Source organism: Salvia miltiorrhiza, chromosome 2 (assembly GCF_028751815.1).
Source record: "Salvia miltiorrhiza cultivar Shanhuang (shh) chromosome 2, IMPLAD_Smil_shh, whole genome shotgun sequence".
NCBI classification, from domain to species: domain Eukaryota; kingdom Viridiplantae; phylum Streptophyta; class Magnoliopsida; order Lamiales; family Lamiaceae; genus Salvia; species Salvia miltiorrhiza.
Window position 1 is genome coordinate 61,646,325 of NC_080388.1, and position 24,526 is coordinate 61,670,850.

Consider the following 24,526-nt stretch of genomic DNA (forward strand, 5'->3'; position numbering starts at 1 on the left):
CTTATATGCTTAGAATTACATCAGTTCGAGCTGTTTTTCACCTTTGACCACTTCAAATGTGTGTGGGTAAATAAGCAGACTTCAAATTTTATTTTCCTGCGAAAAAAAAAAACGCTCAATTCATATATCATAAGAAACTTGTTATTTATTCATCATATCATGCACTCTAATAATCTATATTAAATGCCTTATTACATATTCTAATCATCTATATATCAAACGGGCCTGGGCATGTTTGGTAGCTATGTTGGGATAAACCAACATAGATAAAATTTAAGATATATACTAGTATATCATATGTAGAGTGAGATTAGTATCATAAAATTAGTGTTTGGTAGATAAGATATAAAATATAGATACTATTACTATTTAAAGCTTAAATTAAAGGGATATTTGTCGTAAAATACACGAACTTTTAGTAAATTTTGATTTTTTTCATGATTTTTAAAATTTGAAAAAAAAAATACATCACCTTTTGTTTTTTTTCTGATTTTTCCCACGGATATGAAATACCCCAAATAGAAGTTGATTTTAAGACTTTTGACTTAGATTTTTTGAAACCTAAGCATGACGGATAATAAATGTGGCATAATAAAGTCAAAGTCAAATTCCTAAAATCAGCTTCTATTTGGGGTATTTCGTAGCAATGAGAAAAATCAGAAAAAATTGAAAGGTGATGTATTTTTCTTCAAATTTTAAAGATCATGGGAAAAATAAGAATTTACTGAAAGTTCATGTATTTTACGGTAAATATCCCTAAATTAAATCGAAAGGTAATGATTTTAGTTATTTTTTATATTCACGTCATACGAGTTGATTGTCACGCTGCATAAGGACGAGTGCATATGATATGGAAGTAAATGTGGTAAGCATGTCTCAACTCAATAGGGGAAAATGGACCAATAAATTCAAAGAAGATGCAACCAAGAGAATGAGGTCTGCTAGTCTGTCTTTTCGTAGTGCTGCTAAACATGATACACCTATAAAAACGACAACGCCAACTTATTACGATTTTATCGTAATTTGGCTGAACATTTGGACAAACATACTTTCCAAGGTAATGGTTTTAATTTTTTTTATAATTATATTTATAATTTTTCACATATTTTGACGGCAGCATACAACAACACAAATATGGTCATAATAAATGGACCCAAATATGGGTCAAAATGGGATTTAAAAATAGCCTGATTTGGCCCACATGTAGCTCATGGACGTTGAATTTAAAATAATTTATCTATTTTTGGAAGTCCGAAAAAAATTGACATATTTTTGCAAACCACCCTAAAAGAATATTAATCTGAGTCCTAAAAATGTTCACACTCAATTTTTTTTTTTATTTTTATGTATGTTGAATTTAGTTGTTGCCTTGTTGTATTTGTATTTTGGTGTTGGAATGTTAGTTTTACCGTCGAAAACTTGGTATTGATTATTGAATCAGAGAATTGTTTTTGTCAATTTTGTAAATTTATTGATCATTTGTTGAGAACTTAGTGTTCGAATGTTAGTTTCACCGTCTAGAACTTGATATTGATTATTGAAACCCAAGGACAAATGTCTACCTTGGAGGACACGTTGTTGGTTATTTGCCTAGATGATAATGGCTACACTTTATTTGCTCTGGATATTAATGGTGATTCTCCTTATGTTTTCGTTGATAAAACACTGACTCCAATGTGTTTCTGTGTATTAGATTCATGTCTTTATATGTTTCATGAAACTGAATTTGAATTTGAAATTGAAACGAGACCATTGGAGATGTTTAAGTTTGATTTGAGTCAAGATATTTGGGATACTGATGTTGTATTTGAGCCAAGTAGGCCAAATGAGGAGGTACAAAAGACGAAATCATATAAAACGGATCCAGACACTATCAAAAACTCTGATGGGAAGATTATGATCTTTTCACGGTGCATCCAGTATTATAAGTTTGAAAGCCTAGTTGAACATAATAATTTTGATTTTGAGATATTTGATCCCAAATCTGGATCATGGGCCCAACTTCCTCAATTACTCATACTTGTGCCACCCTTTTCTCATGACTTGTTTTCCGTACGTGATCCGTCTGGTAAGTGGATCGAATATATTGATCGTCACCTTTATCAATACAAGAAGAAGTGTGTGCTCAAGTCAATTCCATATAGCTTATCAACCGTCTGGTAAGTGGATCGAATATATTGATCGTCACCTTTATCAATACAAGAAGAAGTGTGTGCTCAAGTCAATTCCATATAGCTTATCAAAATCTTATCAAGGGTATGACAAGTTTTTTAGGATATATACATGACTAGGACATATCTTTGAACAAAGATATTCATATTGAAAACAATCTTTACAGTGCAAATGCTAGAATTATGTTTCGTGGGTAAGTTTCAAAAAAATTCTACAACATCTGATGCAGATGATAATGAGTTATTTTCTTTTCTTTTAAGTAGTATTATCTTATGTGGCAACTGAGATTAAAAAAAAAAAAGATGCGTCCAGATGTGAAAAAATCAAGTTTAAAATTTTTTATGGCCGCTTTCTTAGAGCGATTTGCAAATATGTTCCTAATTAAATTGACCCAAATATTGGTCAAAATGAGACCTTAAATAGCCCAATTTGGCCCACATGTGGCTCATGGAGTTTGAAATTTAAAATAATTTATCTATTTTTGAATATCATGCCCAATTACATGTATTATGTAACTTTATTATGTTTTTTTTGTTAATTATATTTTTATTTCGTTATTCTTTTGTTTGTCCACACCCTATGATAACCAAGAGAATGAGGCCCACTAAATAGGCCACACACCCTATAATAATGTCAGTGCCAACCTATTACACTTTTGTCGTAATTTGGCCGAACATTTTGGACAAAGATCTTCCCCCTCCCCATCAATTTTGACTTTTTCAATAATACCCATCCTTTCCCAAAATATTTGTGTGTCCTCAAAAAAAAATTCAGTGCCTAAAGTAGGGCTTGGAATCGGGTCGGGTTCGGGTACCCTACCCGAAAAAATCGGGTACCCTAAAGAAGATGGCATCACCTTATATACAAAATCCATGCACTCTTGCTCGGAGCATTTAACCAGCTCGCCGGTAGCCATGTAATACAAGGTGTAGAGGGCATCCACCGTCGAAAAAGCATAGCAACAATATGAATATCCCTGGTGTCTCACAGGTAAGGTAGAGTTGGGGTAGGCTATCGGCCAACAGAAGTCGGCAGATGTGAAAAACGGATCTCGGTGCAAATCCATTAAATAATCGGTGATAAGGAGTTACTTTCTTTTCTTTTAAGTAGTATTATCTTATGTGGCAACCGAGATAAAAAAAAATGCGTCCAGATGTGAAAAATAAGGTTTAAAATTTTTTATGGCCGCTTTCATAAAACGATTTGCAAATATGTTCCTAATTAAATTGACCCAAATATGGGTCAAAATGGGACCTTCAATAGCCCAATTTGGCCCACATGTGGCTTATGGAGTTTGAAATTTAAAATAATTTATCTATTTTTGAATATCATGCACAATTACATATACTATGTAACTTTATTATGTTTTTTTTGTTAATTATATTTTTATTTCGTTATTCTTTTGTTTCTCCACACCCTATGATAACCAAGAGAATGAGGCCCACTAAACAGACCACACACCCTATGATAATGTCAGTGCCAACCTATTACACTTTTGTCGTAATTTGGCGGAACATTTTGGACAAAGATCTTCCCCCTCCCCATCAATTTTGACTTTTTCAATAATACCCATCGTTTCCCAAAATATTTGTGTGTCCTAAAAAAAAATCAGCACCTAAAGTTTGATATATATGCACCTAAATACACACATTAATTACGAGGGTCTTAAGTTTGATATGTCATCAATCATTGAGGGTCTATCATATATGTATCTGACGGACCATATAATGCTTCGTAATTATGAATCAACCTCCGGTGAATCTTGGCGTAACCCTTGTGGCCCGAGTCTGTGCGATAGCTATTTTTGATGATGTAATATGGAGTCTCGTCTTGCTCTCCATATCCCACTATGAGAACAACATGCATCGAGTAATCTTCAAAGTACTCGTATTCATATTCAGGACCGATGAAAACTTCATCCTCATCACTCCAATAGTAAAAATCGGGGAACGATGTGATCCTCGCAACTAAAGGGCCCTTCATCTCAAGCATTTGCCTTATGGTGTCATCACGATGATCTTCAATCCACAAATAGTCCATAATATAAATTCTTGGCATCCCCACTGGCCGCTCACTCCAATCCACAAGTCTCCTTTGACCGAGAAACCGATAGTCCGATTCTCGTAGCAGCCCAAACAGTTCTAGATAGTCAAACGCGTCCGCTAATTGTTGGCCTGAGCCTTCTCTGCCAGGTTCAAGCATGTTACCATCGTCATCAAACTCTAAAGAAGATGGCATCGCCTTATATACAAAATCTATGCACTCTTGCTCAGTGCATTTAACCATCTCGCCGGTAGCCATGTAATACGAGGTGTACAAGGCATCCACCGTCGAAAAAGCATAGCAACAATATGAATATCCCTGGTGTCTCACTGGTAAGGTAGAGTTAGGGTAGGCTACCGGCCAACAGAAGTCGGCAGATGTGGAAAACGAATCTCGGTGCAAATCCATTAAATAATCGGTGATAATGAGTTACTTTCTTTTCTTTTAAGTAGTATTATCTTATGTGGCAACCGAGATAAAAAAAAAAGATGCGTCCAGATGTGAAAAATCAAGTTTAAAATTTTTTATGGCCGCTTTCTTAGAGCGATTTGCAAATATGTTCCTAATTAAATTGACCCAAATATGGGTCAAAATGGGACCTTAAATAGCCGAATTTGGCCCACATGTGGCTCATGGAGTTTGAAATTTAAAATAATTTATCTATTTTTGAATATCATGCCCAATTACATGTATTATGTAACTTTATTATGTTTTTTTTGTTAATTATATTTTTATTTCGTTATTCTTTTGTTTGTCCATACCCTATGATAACCAAGAGAATGAGGCCCGCTAAACAGGCCACACACCCTATGATAATGTTAATGCCAATCTATTACACTTTTGTCGTAATTTGACGGAACATTTTGGACAAAGATCTTCCCCCTCCCCATCAATTTTGACTTTTTCATTAATACCCATCGTTTCCCAAAATATTTGTGTGTCCTCAAAAAAAAATTCAGCGCCTAAAGTTTGATATGTATGTACCTAAATACACACATTAATTACGAGGGTCTTAAGTTTGATATGCCATCAATCATCGAGGGTCTATCATATATGTATTTGACGGACCATATAATCCCTCGTAATTATTAACTTCCGGCGAATCTTGGCGTAACCCTTGTGGCCCCAGTCAGTGCGATAGCAATTTTTGATGATGTAGTATGGAGTCCCGTCTTGCTCTCCATATCCCACTATGAGAACAACATGCATCGAGTAATCTTCAAAGTACTCGTATTCATATTCAGGACCGATGAAAACTTCATCCTCATCACCCCAAAGTCAAAATCGGGGAACGATGTGATCCCCGCAACTAAAGTGCCCTTATTCTCAAGCATTTGCCTTATGGTGTCATCACGATGATCTTCAATCCACAAATAGTCCATAATATAAATTCTTGGCATCCCCACTGGCCGCTCACTCCAATCCACAAGTCTCCTCTGACCGAGAAACGTATAGTCCGATTCTCGTAGCAGCCCAAACAGTTCTAGATAGTCGAACACGTCCGCTAATTGTTGGCCTGAGCCTTCTCTGCCAGGTTCAAGCATGTTACCGTCGTCATCAAACTCTTAAGAAGATGACATCACCTTATATACAAAATCCAAGCACTCTTGCTCGGAGCATTTAACCATCTAGCCGGTAGCCATGTAATACGAGGTGTAGAGGGCATCCACCGTCGAAAAAGCATAGTAACGATATGAATATCCATGGTGTCTCACTGGTAAGGTAGAGTTGGGGTAGGCTACCGGCCAACAGAAGTCGACAGATGTGAAAAACGGATCTCAGTGCAAATCCATTAAATAATCGGTGAAATGAGAAGTTATTCTTCCACAAAGAAATGAGAAGCTAATCCCTACATCCCTACTCAGAAGAAAAATTAAATTTTGTTGGACAAAGATCTTCCCAAGGTAATGATTTTAGTTATTTTTGATATTCACGCCATACGAGTTGATTGTCACAGCTGTTTCTTGAACGATGCTCTGGGCGTTCTCTTTTTCCACACAGATTCCAAATTGCTCATCAAGTCCCAAGACAATCTCTACCTTAATATATTTTTTTTTTCAAAAACGTCGATGGTAGGACCACTTATGGCGATCCCAGAGTTCTCTATCTGCTACAGTTTCCTCGTCATCAGTGAAATCACTATCTATGCCCGAATATTTGACGGATTTTATCCGTAGTTCTTCTGTCACGTCTGCTACAGCATGGCACGAGAGCTCAATAAGGATTTTGAGCTGCAGATAGTGTCCTGCCATGAGTAGGTCGTAGAGCATATCCTCATCCACAAATATAAATTCAGCGTCGTATAACCTCAACGCATCATCAAAAATTCTCGAAGCGAACTCGACCCGCAATAAGAGCACTCGTAGACCCTCGGCGACTTTACCACAGTGGTGGTGGTGGTCGACATGCAGCTCAGCTGAAGGGAGAGAGAGGTCGGAGAGAATTTGTTCCTCGATGACGACGACGTCAAATCCTCCTCGTCGAAGAATATGGTGTATCGCTTCTCGTTTCTAGGCTTCTTGTGGCTGGCGCAGTGGCCGCTTAGGGCCTGGAAGGAAGAGAAGGACATGTTGCACATCTTGCATGAATACATGCACGCGCCGCCACCGCCGTCGTAGGAGGTGGTCACGGCGTCGCTCGGCGGTTGTTGGTGAAAAGGCCCCGGGAGAGGAGGGTGAGGCACCCGGCGGTGTCGGCTTTCTCCGTCGTGGTGCTCTCCTCCGATGAGGCGGCAGCGCGTGGGAGTGGTGTGATGGTGAAGGAAACCGGGAAATTAGGTCTTTCTCTCTTGCTTCGTTTGCCTTTCGCAATGAGGTTCGTACTCAAACACGTGTCGCCGCTTCCGTCGCGGTATATATATATATATATATAGGGAAGAGCTACCGTGAAAACACTTCTTAAAATAAAAATAAAAAAGTTTTTCAATGTACAAATTTTATGTAGAATACGTATGAATTCATCCAACAGGGTTACGAATTGTGAAAAATAAATTTTTGCTACCTTTGAGATTCGAACTCATGACCACGAATTCATCCAACAAGGTTACGAATCAACCGTAGATCTTGATGATCTAAGGGCTGAAAATTATTTATATTTTATATTTTAAGAAGTGTTTTTATTTTAGCTCTCCCTTATATATATAGCTCCCCCTTATATATATATATCCAACAAGGTTACGAATCAACCGTAGTTCTGGCTTGGAATCTCTCTTGGAGTTCCCAAATTGGTTCTTTTTGGAAGGCGGGAATTATCACTCTGATGTGGCGTATCTGGTCGGGACGCAATGCGCTTATTTTTGAGGATTTGTGCTTTGATAGACGTGCGGTTTTGGCCTTTGTCAAGGCTTACTTTATGGAGATTGATGGGGTTTTCCGGAAGTTGGGTAATATTTCTAATTCTTGGGCTGACTATTCGATCACTCGTGCGATTGGGGTGAGGAGCCGTGCTGCTCCTCCCCCCTGTATGGTGGAGGTTCACTGGTGGCCTCCCGTTGGTCAATGGATTAAAGTTAATACAGATGGCTCGGCGGCGGGAGCTCCTGGAGTTATTGCTGCGGGTGGGGTTTTTCGAGACAAGTGGTCTCATGTCCGAGGTTGTTTTCATTTTAAAGGCGGCAACGGCTTTGCTTTCGAGGCGGAATTGTTGGCTGTGATCTATGCTATTCACATTGCTCATACCCGAGGCTGGCGGCATCTGTGGGTTGAGGCTGACTCTATGTATGTGGTTCACCTTTTGTACTCTCGCTCGAGTGATGTTCCTTGGAGATTTAGGGCGTTTTGGCAGCATACTCTTCGCCTGCTTCGGGATTTTTCTTTGATGGTCTCGCATATTTACCGTGAGGGTAATCAACCGGCAGATATTATGGCCAATGATGATCGGCAGGAAGGCTGGTGGCCTTTTGCGATTGAGGAGATTAGGATTGCGGTTGCAAGGGATATGTCGACGCATAGTCATATCCGTATGGTTATATAAGCAGGTTCGTTGGTTCCCTTAGGCTTTGGTTGGGTTGTTTTCTTTTGTTGTTGGTCTCCTGTTTTCTTTCTTGGTTCTTCTTCTTCCGGTTTTCTTGAGCCGAGCTTCTTAGGGGTGATGGTTAGGCCGGAACTCCTGAAGTTGTCTCTTCCCGCTCCTGAACCGAATGTGAGTCTTTCACGAGTACTCTTTTTCCTTCTAAGGTCTCTTCTTCTTAGAAGGTTTTTTTGAGGCTCGATCTTTTGTTTGCTCTCTTTTGCGCTTTCTTGGATGTTTTGTACTCTTTTACTTTTCCATTAATACAAGCCTTATTCTCATCATATATATCCCGGCCCACTACCGCCGTGTAGAGGCTATGTATGTTGGATGTTGTTTTCACATTTGTTAAAGATGAAAAAAATACTCCCTCCGTCCGCCAAAAGTAGACTACTTTGGTTGGGCACGAGATTTAATAAAATTGGTGATGATTTTGATGTAGTGGAGAAATGATCCCACCACTTTATGAGATGTGTGGTTGAGATTGAATTTTGGGTGGGTTTTATTGTAAATAAAGATTGTTTGTAAGGATAAAATATTAAAGTGGGTGGTGGGACCATTTCCATAAAAGGAAAGTGATCTACTCTTTGCGGACGCCCAATATAGTAAAAGTGGTCTACTTTTGGCGGACGAAGGGAGTAATAAATTTGACAGTGGTGAAAAAAAAAGTGAAATGCAGTCATTTTATTTTCTTGTAAGTAGTACTCCCTCCGTCCCACTATAAGTGGCTCAAAACTTTTCGACACAAGAATTAAGGAGAAATGTGTAAATTTGTTAAAAAGTGGTAGGATCCACACTTTTTTAAGGGTTAAATTTTTGTATTTATGAAAACAAACCACTTATAGTGGACGGCCCAAAATGGAATACATGTTACTTTTAGTGGGATAAATGAAGTATTATCTTGTGTGGCAATCGGAATAAAAAAGAGATGTCTTCTGAGATCTCTTGAACATCATGGACAATTATAAGTATTACTTAAATTTATGGCGATTGATAAAAAAGAAATGGCTCCTAATATGAAAGATCTATTGAATATCATGGACAATTACATGTACTATATAACTTTATTATGTTTTTTTGTTAATTATATTTTTATTTTGTTATTCTTTTGTTTGGCCACACCCAATGATAACCAAGAGAATGAGGCCCGCTAAACAGGCCACACCCTATGATAATGTCAATGCCAACCTATTACACTTTTGTCGTAATTTGGCGGAACATATGGACAAAGATCTTCCCAAGGTAATGATTTTAGTTAATTTTTATATTCACGTCATACGAGTTGATTGTCACGCTGCATAAGGACGAGTGCATATGATATGGCAGTAAATGTGGTAAGGATGTCTCAACTCAATAGTGGAAAATGGACCAATAAATGCAAAGAAGATGCATCCAAGAGAATGAGGTCTGCTAGTCTGTGTTTTCATAGTGCTGCTAAACATGATACACCTATAAAAATGACAACGCCAACTTATTACGATTTTTTCGTAATTTGGCGGAACATTTGGACCAACATACTTTCCAAAGTAATGGTTTTAATTTTATTTATAATTTTTTACATATTTTAGTGGTAGCATACAACGACACATACTTTCACGAACAAGGATAATAAGCTCGTTGTTATAACCTTATTTGGTCACGAGCTACTTTCGTTCCAATCAGAGGCCCATAAGAGGAATGTTTTACTCCTCATTTTAGGTCTGTCATGCAGTTTAAATTTAATAAGCATATCTTAAATTGTTTCATAGTTTGAGTTTAACAATAAATGTGATGCATGTCTTTATTTTTGTAAAGAGCACAAATAAAATATTCTATTCTTCTATGATAAATGAAGCACATTTTTTAGCATGAGTTTTAATAAAATGGGTGGTAAGTGTAGAAAGGGTTCCATCATGGTATGAAATGAGTGGTTGAGACTGAATTCAAGACAATTTTTTTTGTAATAAGGAAAAGATGTTGGCCCATGTACTAAAAGAGAAAGTACCCTATTTTTTGTGGACGCCAAAAATAGTAATTGTGCCCATTTTAAGTGCCCTATTTTTTGTAGACGCCAAAAATAGTAATTGTGCACCATTTTACGTGAACAAAGGGAATAATATTTTTGTTTATTTGAATTTATAATACTCAGTAGATCGTATTTGTATCAGCCGACTGAATCACTGGAGAAGCCGAGAAGGGCTAAGGAAAGCGCGTTGAATCACCGGAAGGAAAAAGGATAAGGAAAGTGTGTGATTTGGTTACTTCGTTTTTGTTTTTTTAGCTTGTGTAATTTGGTTAGCTTGTCCTTTTCCTTCCGGTGATTCAACACGTTTTTCTTATTCCTTTTCCAGAGATTCAGTCGCTTGACACGAATATTATCCACTAAGTATTATAAATTCAAATAACACCAAAATCTTACTTTATTTGTGATCTTTACAAAAATAAAGATATGGATTATAAATTTCCTCATTTTCTTATTCAACTGAAACTATAAAAAAATCTAAGAAATGTTTATTAAATTCAAATTACTAGACATGCCTAAAATAACAAGTAAAACATTTCCCTTATGAGCTTCCCGCCCGAACGATAACCAAATAAGGTCATAACGACGAGTTCAATATCTTTGTTCGTGAAAGTATGTGTCATTGTTTTCTACCACCATAAAATAATGATAACAAGAAATTAAATATGAAGATAAAATATGTAAAAGTTATAAATAAAATTATGAAAAATAGCTAAAAGCATTATCTTGGGAAGATGTAGGTCCATATGTTTCACTAAAAATTACGACAAAAATACATTACTTTTCATGAAAATCGGCCTATATATTTTGGACATTCGAAAAAGAAAAATAAGCCTATATACTTGAGACGGATAGAGTATATTTTATTCATACGGATGGTGACAATAGAGATCAGAATAAGTTGGATGATTGTTTTGAACATATTAAAATTTATACTCTTTTCGGTGTGAATTTATGGAATTCTTTTAGATAAATTTAAAACTAAAATAAATTTTAGTTTTAATGGAATAAATTGATTGAGGAAAATTGTATAAGATAATGTAAAAGTTTAAGATTTTTATTTTAGAAAGTAAAAGTTTTTTTTTTTTTTTTTTAAGGTTCAATGTGAAATTATTTTGAGTTGGCGTTTTCACGTTCTTGCTTTTTCAGAAACAGACACTTTATGTTAATGTGTGTGAGAAAAAAAAATCGATCATCTTCATGAGTTCAAATTGCAAAATGAATTTAATTTTATTCTAAATTTTTAATCGTACTCATGTCTCCACGTTGACAGTTTGTATTTTCTACTAAAAAATTATAAAGTTTGTAACAAATGTAGTAAATGATTTTTCTTGATTGAGAGGTACTACTCTATAATGTTCTTAAATTTTTAAAAGTTAAAATTTAATCTTTTATGTTTATGTGTAAGTGACAAATTACTTTTAATGAATTACTTTGATTACATATAATATTAATATTATGAGTTATTTTGTTTAACAATTACTAATTTGGGCTATTTGGAATTTTTTGCATATATATATTTCTAATAATTCTATATTCATTTTTTTTTTGCGACAATAGTAATTCTATATTCTAATAATTCTTAAATTCGTAAAGTTCGCAACTTATCATAATTAGATTATTGCATTAAATTGGCAAATGACTACCTTAATTAAATTATTTGCATGTCACCCACTGTTATTTTTCTTAATTTTTTAGTATATGACTAAGAGCATCTCCACCGCGGGGGGCGAAGGGGGGGTCGATCCGGGTCGCCAAGGTGGTGGCCGCGCTGGAGTGGCGCCCTGATTCGAAGCTGGGTTGAAGTGGAGACCCGGGGCGAAGGAGCGAAATGGCTGGCGCGTCCGGAGGACGCGCCTCATTTAAAAAAAAAATATTCGAAATTCAATTTTTTAAAATATTACCGTTTGAATTTTTTTTTTATTTTTTTATTTTTTTTAATTCGACCGTTGGCTTCCAACGGTAGTTTGAGATATATATATATATATATATATATATATATATATATATATTATTGTATTTAAATTATGTCTTTAAATTATTGTAATGTATAATTTTAATTTTAATACAATATGAATTTTAAAAATAAAAGTGTAGAAATGTGAATTTTGTGGAAATAAGGATCTAAGCACCTATCTAAGACACAATGCATTGGAGAGGGGTGTCTTAGGTGGGGACCACCTTCTAAGACACCCCCTAAGCACCAATGTATTGAAGATGCTCTAATTTGCTCTACGATCTACCATCATTTTTTTCCCCACTTAATTATGAAAGCTAAACTATCTAGATTTACAGTGAATAAAACGGTCGTCCTACAAATTCGAAGGGGACATGCGACCTCCTTCGATTTTGTAGCAAGAAATGGCAGCGGAATTGTATTTTTTGGTTTACCTATATAGTGATTAATACTTGAGTCCATTATAAAGTAATCTTTAAATTTCATTATTAATTATTAAGAAAAATAGTAGTGGATGGCATAGATCAGATATTCAGTTAATTATGCGAGGGTAATATTAAAAGACATATGTATAGAATAATAATTTTATGTATTATATTAATATTTTTATGATATCCAATAAATTATATTCTCTCCGTCCACGATAATGTTTTCATTTTTGCTATTTCGATCCGTCCACAATATCATTTCACTTCTATTTATAACAATATGGTCCACAAACTCCACTCACAACAATAGTAAGATCCAAACTCCATTCACAACAATACCCACTACTATCAATTGTTATCTGGTGTTTCATGAAACCAACACCTAAACTATGAGGTGAAAAGCATAAACTATACCTAGTAAAGTTGATCAGAAAGAGTGAAATGAAGCGATCGGAAAACAGGAGCTCAAAGGAAAACTAGCTGTTGTATTTGAAAGTATCTGATAGCGTAATCGCAATACACGAGTGCGAGATCTATTTATAGAGTACAAAGAAGGGTAAAATGGTAAAATTGGTGTAAGCGCATGTATTTGGCGTGATCGAAGGGTATATCCGGAATTTCATCTTTACGCGGGAAGTCTTCCGTGTTTCTGGCGGTCCCTCTGATGGAGGTGATCTCTCTGGCGTGGAGGACTTCTCTGGCGTGGATGACTTCTCTGACGTGGAGGACTTCTCTGGCGTGGATGACTTCTCTGGCGTGGATGACTTCTCTGACGTGGGGGACTTCTCTGGCATGGAGGATTTCTCTTATTTGAATCCTTTCTCTATTCTGCACATATTACTCCTCATCAACCACTCCCCCCTCTGGTTTGGTTGAACCGGGTATTCTTCGTGTTCAACCATTGAAGTATTGTTAAAGCTGGTGCTGTGATGTTTTCCCTGATCCCTGCAAATCCCCCTGGTCTGGCTAGTTCACTCTGGATTAGTGTAAGTAGTCAGAGGACTCGCCCGCGTGGGTGACGTCACCCGCATTAAATGCCTGTCCGAGCTACAGTGCTTTTCCCGTACCCCGAAGTTATCTTTTTAACCTTTGCGTCCTTTCGTCTTTCCGTAGGGATTTTTAGCCGTCGATTTATTTCCGTATGCCACGTGTCGTTCATCCCGCATGTTGGTAGTTGCCCGCGTATATTTTTACTTAGTCGATTCGAACTCCCGTTTTTCACTATTCTTCTTCTTCGGTTTTCTCAAACTCCTTCGTCTGCAAATTCCGGCGATTCTCCCTCCTGTTCCGGCGTACCTTCAGCGACCCTTCCGCTCCGGTATTTACAGTCAAACTTTATTTGACCTAGGTAATTCGCATACCCTCCTCTCCCAATTCTTGTGATTAGTTGTAGCGTAGTGGTATAATTATTTGGTGCTCTGATTGAGCGTGCTAGAAAACCCTAGGATCGATATTTCCGATAATGGCCTCCACTTCCGCTCCCCAACCCTCGCGTTCGCCCTCTCCTTCTTCCCGAACTTCTTCATCTTCCTCTCCCCAACTCCAGGATCTTGACAACTTCCCTTCCCCCCCTGCCTCTTATGACTCTCAAACCGTCCCCAGTTCTTCTCAGCCTAAGAAAAGGGGTAAGAAGACCCCCCAACCTCCAAAGAAAATTCCTAAATCCCGCCTTGGCGTCGCGGCGGTGGAAAAATTAAAGAGCAAGTGTCGACACCCTGAAGGTTTACAATTCACGGCCTTCTCTAAGGCCTCAACACCTCCCGAGAAACTTCGCGACCACAAAACAATCGCCATCTGGCAAGCCCAGATAGATGCTGGCCTTCGGCTCCCTCCTCCTACCCTTCTGGTTGACGTTTGCAACCATTTTCGTATCCCCTTTTATCAGGTTGCTCCCTCTGCCATCCGAAGACTATACGCCTTCCATATTCTTTGCCGAGCCCACGGTGTTAAGGACACCGCCCAACTGTTCTGTCAAACCCAATCTCTTCGTATGCAGGGCAGTCCCTTGTATAGCTTTGCTGGTCTTCGAAGATATCCTACTACCTTTCTCTCCTCTCTAAATTCTTCTGATAAGGGCTTTTTGAGCTATTACTGTTATGTGCGCACCCTTCTCGGCACCTGGAGCGATTATCATGTTCGGGAACTAGAATGGCATAATCCTCGGACTACTTATAAACCAGCCTCCCTAGAAGCCCCTTCGATCTCTGACTTGGATGTCATAGCTCGTCTGAATGCTATGAACAAGGCCCAGCCCTTAGATTGTAAATACCTTGCTGAGAACAATTCGGCTCTGGCATACAATGGCCTGTTTCCCCTATATCCCAAGAAATCAATAGGTAAAGAATATGAATTAGAAAATACATTAACTTTTGTTACCCTGATTTTAAAGATGTGGAATTGTGATTTGCAGACATGTCTTGGAGAAAGAAGTGTGGGGATAAATTGCCTATCGCTGCTTCTCCTGTTCCCAGTGGGGAGCATGGCTCGGGGGATTCTGCTTCCCGAACCGCTCCCTCAGAGCAACCAGCTGGGGCCGAGCTGGTCATCATTCCCCCTGTGATAGAGGTCCCAGAGGGAAATATGGGAGTCTCCCGCACATTTGATGCCGAGGAGGTTGATGCGGGTGGCCTTGTTCACAAGCGTGGCCGCCCCGGCACTGGTGATACATCTGGTGCCGGTGAAGAAGATGTCCAGATTGTGGACATTACCGATGAAGTTCCCTCGCCGGATTCGGTTCCTGGTGTCACCCTCTCCGAGCTTTCAAAGAAGAGGAAGAGAGGTTCTCTGATTTCTGTAGGCGAGAAGGAGAAGCAAGAGAGCCTAAAGAAAGCCGGCAAGTCGCAGGAACCATCGAAGAAGTCTGCTGGCGGTTCGAAGGTTCCCTCTTCTGCCGGGGGAAAGGGCAAGGGCAAAGCTGTGGTGCCCCCTGCTGATGAGCCAGAAGATGTTGTTCGTGGGCCGATTTCGAGTTTGTCGGGGCAGGAGTTGATTGATGCCTTGATAGCTCGTGTCCACTCAAATGACCAGGAGAAAGTGGAAAAGCTGACCCGGGGGGTTTTAGTTACTCAGCTATGCCAGTTGGCTCTTCAGGTACCCTGCCTTTTATACTTTTATCATAGAAAAAACGAAGTTACTAACCTCTTTATTGTTCTGTCGGAACTCGTTTTGCTTTCTTGCAGGTGGAGGCTCGGATGTGGGGGGATGTTAAGTGCATCCATGACTACGACATGTCAGAGAATGAGAGAGAGAAGGAACAGGCGGATATCGCTAAGCGTGATGACGACGTGGCCGGGGTGGTGGCGCGTTTGAGTAAGGCTGAAGCAGAGATTGCTGAGTTGAAGGCTCAGTTGTCCCAAGCAGAGGTGGAGAAGTCCTCCCTGGTTTCTGAACTGACCAGGACGACCAAGGAAAGCCATGAGAACTTGGCCAGGTTCAAGGCGGGATATGAAGAAGCCTACAAGGAGACCCGGCGTGGTTGGAAGAAAACGCTTGTGGAGGCGCAGAACCGTGCCTATGTTTTGGGGGCGCGAGATCAATGTCTGGAGTATTTCTTGTCTCCGCGGGGTCAACACTTTCTGGGGTTAATGCTGGAGGGCACCTTGGCGGCCTACAAGCGGACTCAAGAGTACCTGGAGGACTTCGGGCCCCTCTTTGCTTATGTGATACAGCAGTCTGCCTCCAAGGCGTTAGAGATGGCTGGGGCGACCTCGGAACAGCTTGCTACCCTGGACTTGCATGCCTTAATGGATAACCTCAAAGATGAGGAAATAAATAAGCTGATGGGGATCCCTACGAATTCTCCGGGGAAACCAGAGTGGGGTATCCAGTGCTGGAGAGGGCCATTCCCTATTTCGCCTTTGGGGTTGGGTCTGCTTCATTGCCCTCCGCTCCATTGTATACGCCTGCTTTCTCTGCTTCCCTGGCGGGCTTTGTGAACCGGCTGCGGGATCCCACCAACAAAAGCACCCGAAGATTTTCTCAGTATGGCGTGGTGCTTCCTCTACCCTCTGATTTGGCGGCCTCCGTTTCTGAAGATTCCGCTTCCTCCTCCTCCTCTGCGATGGATCAGCTTTTTACCCTGTATCGAGATGAGAAAACGTTTGTACAAGAAGCTGTAAAATTGCTGGACTTGGGAGTCCGTCTCCCCGAGGTGAAGGAAGCTAGCATGCTGCCGGTGTTTACAGAAGGAACCTCTGCTAGCCAGATCCCTGCCCGTGATGCTCCTCCTCCGGTTTCCTCTACTCCCACTGAAGATTCTTCTGCTCCTCCCTCTTGATGTCTCCTATCTCTTCCCTGTCTTACAGGCAATTTTTGTAATTCTTAAATTTGTACAAACTTAGTACTTACTTCTCGTTCTTGGATGTACAGCTGTGCCTCCTTGGCATGTTTTTATGAAATTTCTTTCCTACTTGCATTGCTTTTCTCTCCTTGTTCTTTGTGTAGTTTTGTTGCTCTTTCACGTTGGATTTATATTCCCGCGTCTCCTCTGCTGGTTTGATTTGATTTTGATGACTCTTCTAGCGAGGGTTCTGATGACTCCTCTGGCGAGGATTCTGACGACTCCTCTGGCGGGGATTCCGATGACTCCTCTGGCGAGGATCTTGATGACTCCTCTGGCAAGGATTTGGTTGACTTCTCTGCCAAAGATTTCGCCGCCTCCTCTTACGAGGATTTGGTTGACTTCTCTGCCAGAGATTTCGCCGCCTCCTCTTACGAGGATTTGGTTGGTTTCTCTGATAGGGATCTCACCGCCTCCTCTTACGAGGATTTGGTTAACTTCTCTGCCAGAGATTTCGTGATTACTTTTCATCCAAGCGTTCCTTTGCTGTTTCCCATCCAAGCACTCCTTTGCTGCTTCCCATCCAAGCTTGAGCACTCTGCGCGGAGCATGGAAGACCCGGGGGGTGCAACCAACTTTCGCGACTTACGATTAAATAGTAACCCTCTGCGCGGAGCATGGAAGGCCCGGATGGCACAACCAACTTTCGCGGCTTACGATTAAATAGTAACCCCCTGCACGGAGCATGGAAAACCCGGGGGGTGCGACCAACTTCCGTGGCTTACGGTTAAGTGCAACCTCTGCACGGAGCATGGAGGACCCAGGGGGGGTGCAACCAACTTTCGCGGCTCACGATTAAGTGCAACCTCTGCGCGGAGCATGGAAGGCCCGGATGGCACGACCAACTTTCGCGGCTTACGATTAAGTAGTAACCCCCTGCACGGAGCATGGAAAACCCGGGGGGTGCGACCAACTTCCGTGGCTTACGGTTAAGTGCAACCTCTGCACGGAGCATGGAGGACCCAGGGGGGTGCAACCAACTTTCGCGGCTTACGATTATGTGCAACCTCTGCGCGGAGCATGGAAGGCCCGGATGGCACGACCAACTTTCGCGGCTTACGATTAAGTAGTAACCTTCTGCGCGGAGCATGGAAGGCCCGGATGGCACAACCAACTTTCGCGGCTTACGATTAAATAGTAACCCTCTGCGCGGAGCATGGAAGGCCCGGATGACACAACCAACTTTCGCGGCTTACGATTAAATAGTAACCCTCTGCGCGGAGCATGGAAGGCCCGGATGGCACAACCAACTTTCGCGGCTTACGATTAAGTAGTAACCCTCTGCGCGAAGCATGGAAGGCCCGGATGGCACAACCAACTTTCGCGGCTTACGATTAAATAGTAACCCTCTGCGCGGAGCATGGAAGGCCCGGATGGCACAACCAACTTTCGCGGCTTACGATTAAGTAGTAACCCTCTGCGCGGAGCATGGAAGGCCCGGATGGCACAACCAACTTTCGCGGCTTACGATTAAGTAGTAACCCTCTGCGCGGAGCATGGAAGGCCCGGATGGCACAACCAACTTTCGCGGCTTACGATTAAGTAGTAACCCTCTGCGCGGAGCATGGAAGGCCCGGATGGCACAACCAACTTTCGCGGCTTACGATTAAATAGTAACCCTCTGCGCGGAGCATGGAAGGCCCGGATGGCACAACCAACTTTCGCGGCTTACGATTAAGTAGTAACCCTCTGCGCGGAGCATGGAAGGCCCGGATGGCACAACCAACTTTCGCGGCTTACGATTAAGTAGTAACCCTCTGCGCGGAGCATGGAAGGCCCGGATGGCACAACCAACTTTCGCGGCTTACGATTAAATAGTAACCCTCTGCGCGGAGCATGGAAGGCCCGGATGGCACAACCAACTTTCGCGGCTTACGATTAAATAGTAACCCTCTGCGCGGAGCATGGAAGGCCCGGATGGCACAACCAACTTTCGCGGCTTACGATTAAATAGTAACCCTCTGCACGGAGCATGGAAGGCCCGGATGGCACAACCAACTTTCGCGGCTTACGATTAAGTGGTAACCCTCCCTCTGCGCTGCTGGAGCATGATTCCTCTGCTCTGCTGGAGCGTGATTCCTCTGCTCTGCTGGAGCGTGATTCCTCTGTTTTCCTTGAGAAGAAATTTTAGAATTTAAAAATTGGGACCTACGGGTATACACCCTACTCCCCCCTCTGGTGACATGTGCAATACTCTGTTATGAACATGTTGGCCCAATTACTTCTTATTCCATCTCCGGTCCAATTACTCACGTGGGCCCATTATCTTTTAGCCCTTCCCTTAAGCCCAACACTGCCTCTATATATACCCTCCCCACTTCATGACCTAGCTTAGAATCCTTCATCTTTTTTCCGCCGCCTCAAATTGTTTTCTTCTTCAAACCCTAGATCTGCCGTCCCTTGTCTCTCATTTCCCGTATCTTTTCCCATCTTGGTTGTAAAGCACTCAAGTACGGGAAGTTCCCCTCAGAACACTCATATCCCTAGAGGTTCCGCCTTCCTCCCTGTGCTTCCAGTGCAAGTTTCTAGCTTTGTGGTTGTAAGGAGGGGACTTCCCGTATTTGAGAGCATTATTGCCGTGTTCCCGAGATCTGGATGTTGGTTGTTCTATTCCTCCGTATTCTTTCTTTTTGGCATTTTGACTTGTTGCTTTTCTTGGTATTCTGCAGGTGTGGGGTAGATCCGGAGTGGATCTGAGGTAGATCTGGCGTGAATATCCTCCAACGGAGGAGAAAAGCTTGAAGTGTTGGCACATGGAGGCGAAGTCGTCAGCTCCTGATGTCTTGCTTTCCCTTTGACCTGCTAAGAAGCAGTTTTTGTATTTGTTTCTCCCTTAGCGATTCTTCCAGATTTTCAAGCTGATGTTTCAATTGTGATACTTGCTTTTTCAACCGTGCTTTCTCCTTCGGTCTCTCCTCCTCAAACACCAGGGAGACGGATTGACTATCAGACTCGTCAACTCGCTCTCTCCTGACAACACTATTAAGCCTAACACGGCTCCCCTCTGGTATAGCTAACTCTCTGTCAACAGCGTCCCCTTGCCCTTCTCCAGGCATCACGGCCTGTTTGTTGATTGCCAGTATATTTGCCTCCTGAGCAGCGGGAGGTGGGGCCTCAGTGCCCTGCAGGTTGGCTGCTCCCACCGGGGTAGCCACCGTAGGGATAACGGACATCATCGGAGTTCCCAGTGCCTGTCGCATGTTAGCGTAGCTGAGCAAGGCCATCATTTGCTCTGCCAGCCCAAAGTTAATCGATCCTCCTCCAGACGTGGGAGCCAGATTCGGCAGATCAGAACCCGGTGTGACCAAAGCAAACCTCTGTGCGCTGACATTCAACCCTGTTGTCGGCGTGGCTGAGATAGCCTGAAAACCCGGTGGCACAGTGAAAGTAGGATTACCCTGAAGGCCCGTGAACAACGAGGTAGGCACCTCAGTAGTGACAGTAGCAGAGTCAAACTCCTTCTCCAAGTTCCGGTGAGCATCAGAGGATCCCATGGTACCTGCATATAAACAGCGTGAGAGAAAAATCCCAGCGACGAAAGCATAAATCCTCCGTTTACGGATTGAAGTCCCGATATAAGAGATCCAATAATAAATCCCGAGTACCGGTACAGAGACCGTTAAAAAATTCCCCTCGAAGTAACGCTATGCACTGGGAAATAAACCCAGGACATAGATTGAAAAAACAGAACCCGCATAACGGAGTTTTCCCCGGTGAACTCGCATTAAGATCCAACGGAAAAAACAGAGCATCAAGAAAACCAAAACAATCATCAAAAGGCTTGTCAGCGCAATTCGTTAGAAAAGATAGATAAACAAGAACTATGTAAGGAAACAAACATCGTAACCAAAGATTGACACGATCATGTCCTATAATAACCACAAAACCTATAAACAACAGGATTACCATGGCAATCGGCCAGATTAGCAGCATAAGGCAGTATTCAGTGCATAAGACGAAAGTTAGTCTAAACAAGCATGAAGGACATCAGTAATTATTATTCTTAAACGCAAATTATCCACCCATCAGCAACACAAACCCCATTACAACAACAACAAAGTATTAATCGACGTATTAATCGGTGCAAGACCCGTGAATTAACAGCAAAAAGGTCCATGAAAGAAGAGACAAAGTGCTAAACAATCTTTCATCAGTGCGAAGCCCCTAATTAACAGCAAAACCCCACATCCTCCCAAAAACAGAGTAATACTCAACAGCCCGCAAGCATAATTCTAAGATTATCGGAGAAAACATGAAGATCACACACAACTATCACGTTTATACGTAAAACACCCGTATACTAACAGCATAAACTCGAGATATCAGAGACAAAAGGTCAATCTGCCGTTCATCGATGCGAAACACTAGATCCATAAGAAAAAGGCACCCAACCTAATCAAAACAGAGCCTCACACCACAATTTTCCCATACAAAACATTAGATCAGTGAAGAAAACATCAATTCTACAAGGAAACCCTTCGTCCGTAAACAACTAACCCAAACAAACGGTAAATAAACGTAAAATTCCCCGATTCATGACTTATGCCCGTCGCCACCTTTCCCCATGCACCAAAAACATAAATCAACGCAAATCATAGCAGATTAACAGCATATTAACCCAGAAGACGCAATTAACCGATCAAAAACAGCTGGGTGTCCGAATTATCGGTTCAATTGGTGCCAACGCCCGCAAATCCGATTGGAATTTCAGATCTGCGTACGCCGGCGACCGTGATCTCACATCCTAGCTCAGTAGCCTTCCCACAGACGGCGCCAGTTGGTGTTTCATGAAACCAACACCTAAACTATGAGGTGAAAAGCATAAACTATACCTAGTAAAGTTGATCAGAAAGAGTGAAATGAAGCGATCGGAAAATAGGAGCTCAAAGGAAAACTAGCTGTTGTATTTGAAAGTATCTGATAGCGTAATCGCAATACACGAGTGCGAGATCTATTTATAGAGTACAAAGAAGGGTAAAATGGTAAAATTGGTGTAAGCGCATGTATTTGGCGTGATCGAAGGGTATATCCGGAATTTCATCTTTACGCGGGAAGTCTTCCGTGTTTCTGGCGGCCCCTTTGATGGAGGTGATCTCTCTGGCGTGGAGGACTTCTCTGGCGTGGATGACTTCTCTGACGTGGAGGACTTCTCTGGCGTGGATGACTTCTCTGGCGTGGATGACTTCTCTGACGTGGGGGACTTCTCTGGCATGGAGGATTTCTCTTATTTGAATCCTTTCTCTATTCTGCACATATTACTCCTCATCATTATCCACTATTTTTTTAAAATCGTATCGTCCACAAAGTGAAAATGATATCGTGGGCGGAGGGAGTACAAAATTTAATTACCTAAATTTATTTTTAGTGACTTTAAAGGGAATGTGAAGATATTAAATCATAAATATATATATTCTCCTTTCTCACTATATATATATATATAGTATATATATATATATATATAGGAGAGAGTTCAATGGAGACCATTCCCTTAGATAAAGAATAAAGACCAAATCATGTGCGTCGATCTTGCTTAATCTAATGGTGATAATTTAACCTTTAATTGTGATTTTATTTCATTTACTTTATATAATAAAGGTCAGATTTGTCATTTTGTTCTCCCAACTCACGCTCTCTCTCTCAACTCACGATCTTTCTTCTCCCAACTCACGCTCTCTCTCTCTCTCTCTCTCTCCCTTAAGCTGCCGCCGCTATTGTTCTTCTCCGGCAAAGTCGTCGGCAGCAGTCGGCGTCTCTCATCCCTCGGTCTCTCCTACTGGAAATCACTCTCATCTTTATCTGCCTCCCTTCGACAGCAGTCCAACAGCCACCGTCGCCACCGCTCTTTCATTTTTCAGATCTGGCGCCTCTCAGCTGCAGTCGCCTTTCACTTCTCGCTCGCTTTTCTCGACCAGACGACCATCGACGAAGAACGCCAACGCCGCTGCCTCTCTGCCCGCCTTCTTCGGCAGCCGTGGCGAGATGCCTCCCTCCCCAATCTCCGAACCCTAATCCTCCGCCTCAATTCCTTCTCTGGCACCCTCCCGCCTCAATTGCAGCCGTCAAATCCCTCCAAACGCTGAAGATTTGTGGCAGAGGGAAGAAAAATGGGCGAAGGGAGACTGTCCGGGGAGTCCTCGCCGGTGAAGAGCGAATGATGACAGTGTGGTTTTTCTTATTTCGTAAAAATACTAATGTTCGTCGAAAAATAAATGAACATATTAATGTTCGTCGATATGTTCGTAGAAAAATAAATAAACATAATAATGTTCGTCGATATGTTCGTAAAAAATATCAGGTCCCATAATGGGAAGAGATGAATTTTTGGGATTTGTTCAACGAGATCCCAGAATTTGGTGGATTTGAGTGGACATATTTGCCCTTTTCGAATTAAATAAATTTAAATAACCAATATTTAATTACATATATATATATATATATATATATATATAGGGGCGAGCTCCAATGAGACCCCCTATTTTTCGTGTAACATGAGTACAATGAATAAGACATATAATACTAATGAACAAAATGTATATCTAATGAACAAGATGTATATACTGATGAAAAATAAAATTTAAGAAATTCGTAATGAATAAGACATATAAACTGATGAATAGGGCTGTATATACTGATGAACAATGCAGTATATACTGATGAATAACAAAATTTAAAATATTCTGCTCCCTCCAGGATTCGAACCCTGCGAAAAAAAATCACCCTCCAGATACAATATCAATTATAGGATTGATAAAATAAACGCACCAAATCGTGCCCTAGATCTTACTAAAATTAGGGGGTCTCATTGGAGCGGCCCCCTATATATATATATATATATATATATATATATATATATATATATATATATATATATATAAAGAAAAGATCCAGTGAAAATCTATGATGAAAAATGAGAATATATATTCAAATTTTGATATTTATTCGAATTAATCATGTGAAACAAAAATAACAAATAATCAATAAAATATACAAATATAATAGTTATTCTCATTTGGATTTGAATACTAAAGGGCTGTTTAATTTGAAGAATTAAATATGATTAGATGATAACTTATTCTGTTCGGTGTATCTGATTCCGTATTCAATCACATAAGAATAGTCTTGAATTATGAGTCTTGACCTATCCTTATAACAAAATTAATCTGAGACAAATTCAATTTCGAGTAATCTCCGGACAATTTAATCTCGTCAATCGAATGCCCCTGAAGAAATAAAAATTTCATCACATTAATTAAATACAAATATTCGTATATAACATTAATTTATTTATAAATTTCACTCCATCCGTCCCATAAGAAGTATGATATTTTCTATTTTCGTTCGTCTCATAATAAAACATCACTTCTCTTTTGGGATATGACTCAACTTTTCTTTTTTTAATCAAAATCACTCATTTTTATATAATTTCACAATCAATTCAATTACAATTGCTCATTTTCACTCAACATATTATCTAATAATTTTTTTAAAAAAATTAATATCATCTCATATGCGATACTCTATTACGAGACGAAGAGGGTATTATTTATTAGTTAGTCTCATTATCACAAAAAATATCA

The 24,526-nt window shown here is 40.7% G+C and overlaps 1 protein-coding gene across 1 annotated transcript; it reads right to left on the minus strand.

The window, feature by feature from the left end:
* Positions 1 to 3,858: 3,858 nt before the first annotated feature.
* Positions 3,859 to 4,473, minus strand: LOC131009845 (uncharacterized). Its single transcript, XM_057937249.1, has one exon. The coding sequence runs from the start codon at positions 4,471 to 4,473 to the stop codon at positions 3,859 to 3,861; it is 615 nt and encodes a 204-aa protein (XP_057793232.1).
* Positions 4,474 to 24,526: the final 20,053 nt, after the last annotated feature.

What these genes read in the sequence shown, in the direction of transcription:
- LOC131009845 (XM_057937249.1), bottom strand. Translation starts at nt 4,473, where the DNA reads ATGGCTACCGGCGAGATGGTTAAATGCACTGAGCAAGAGTGCATAGAT.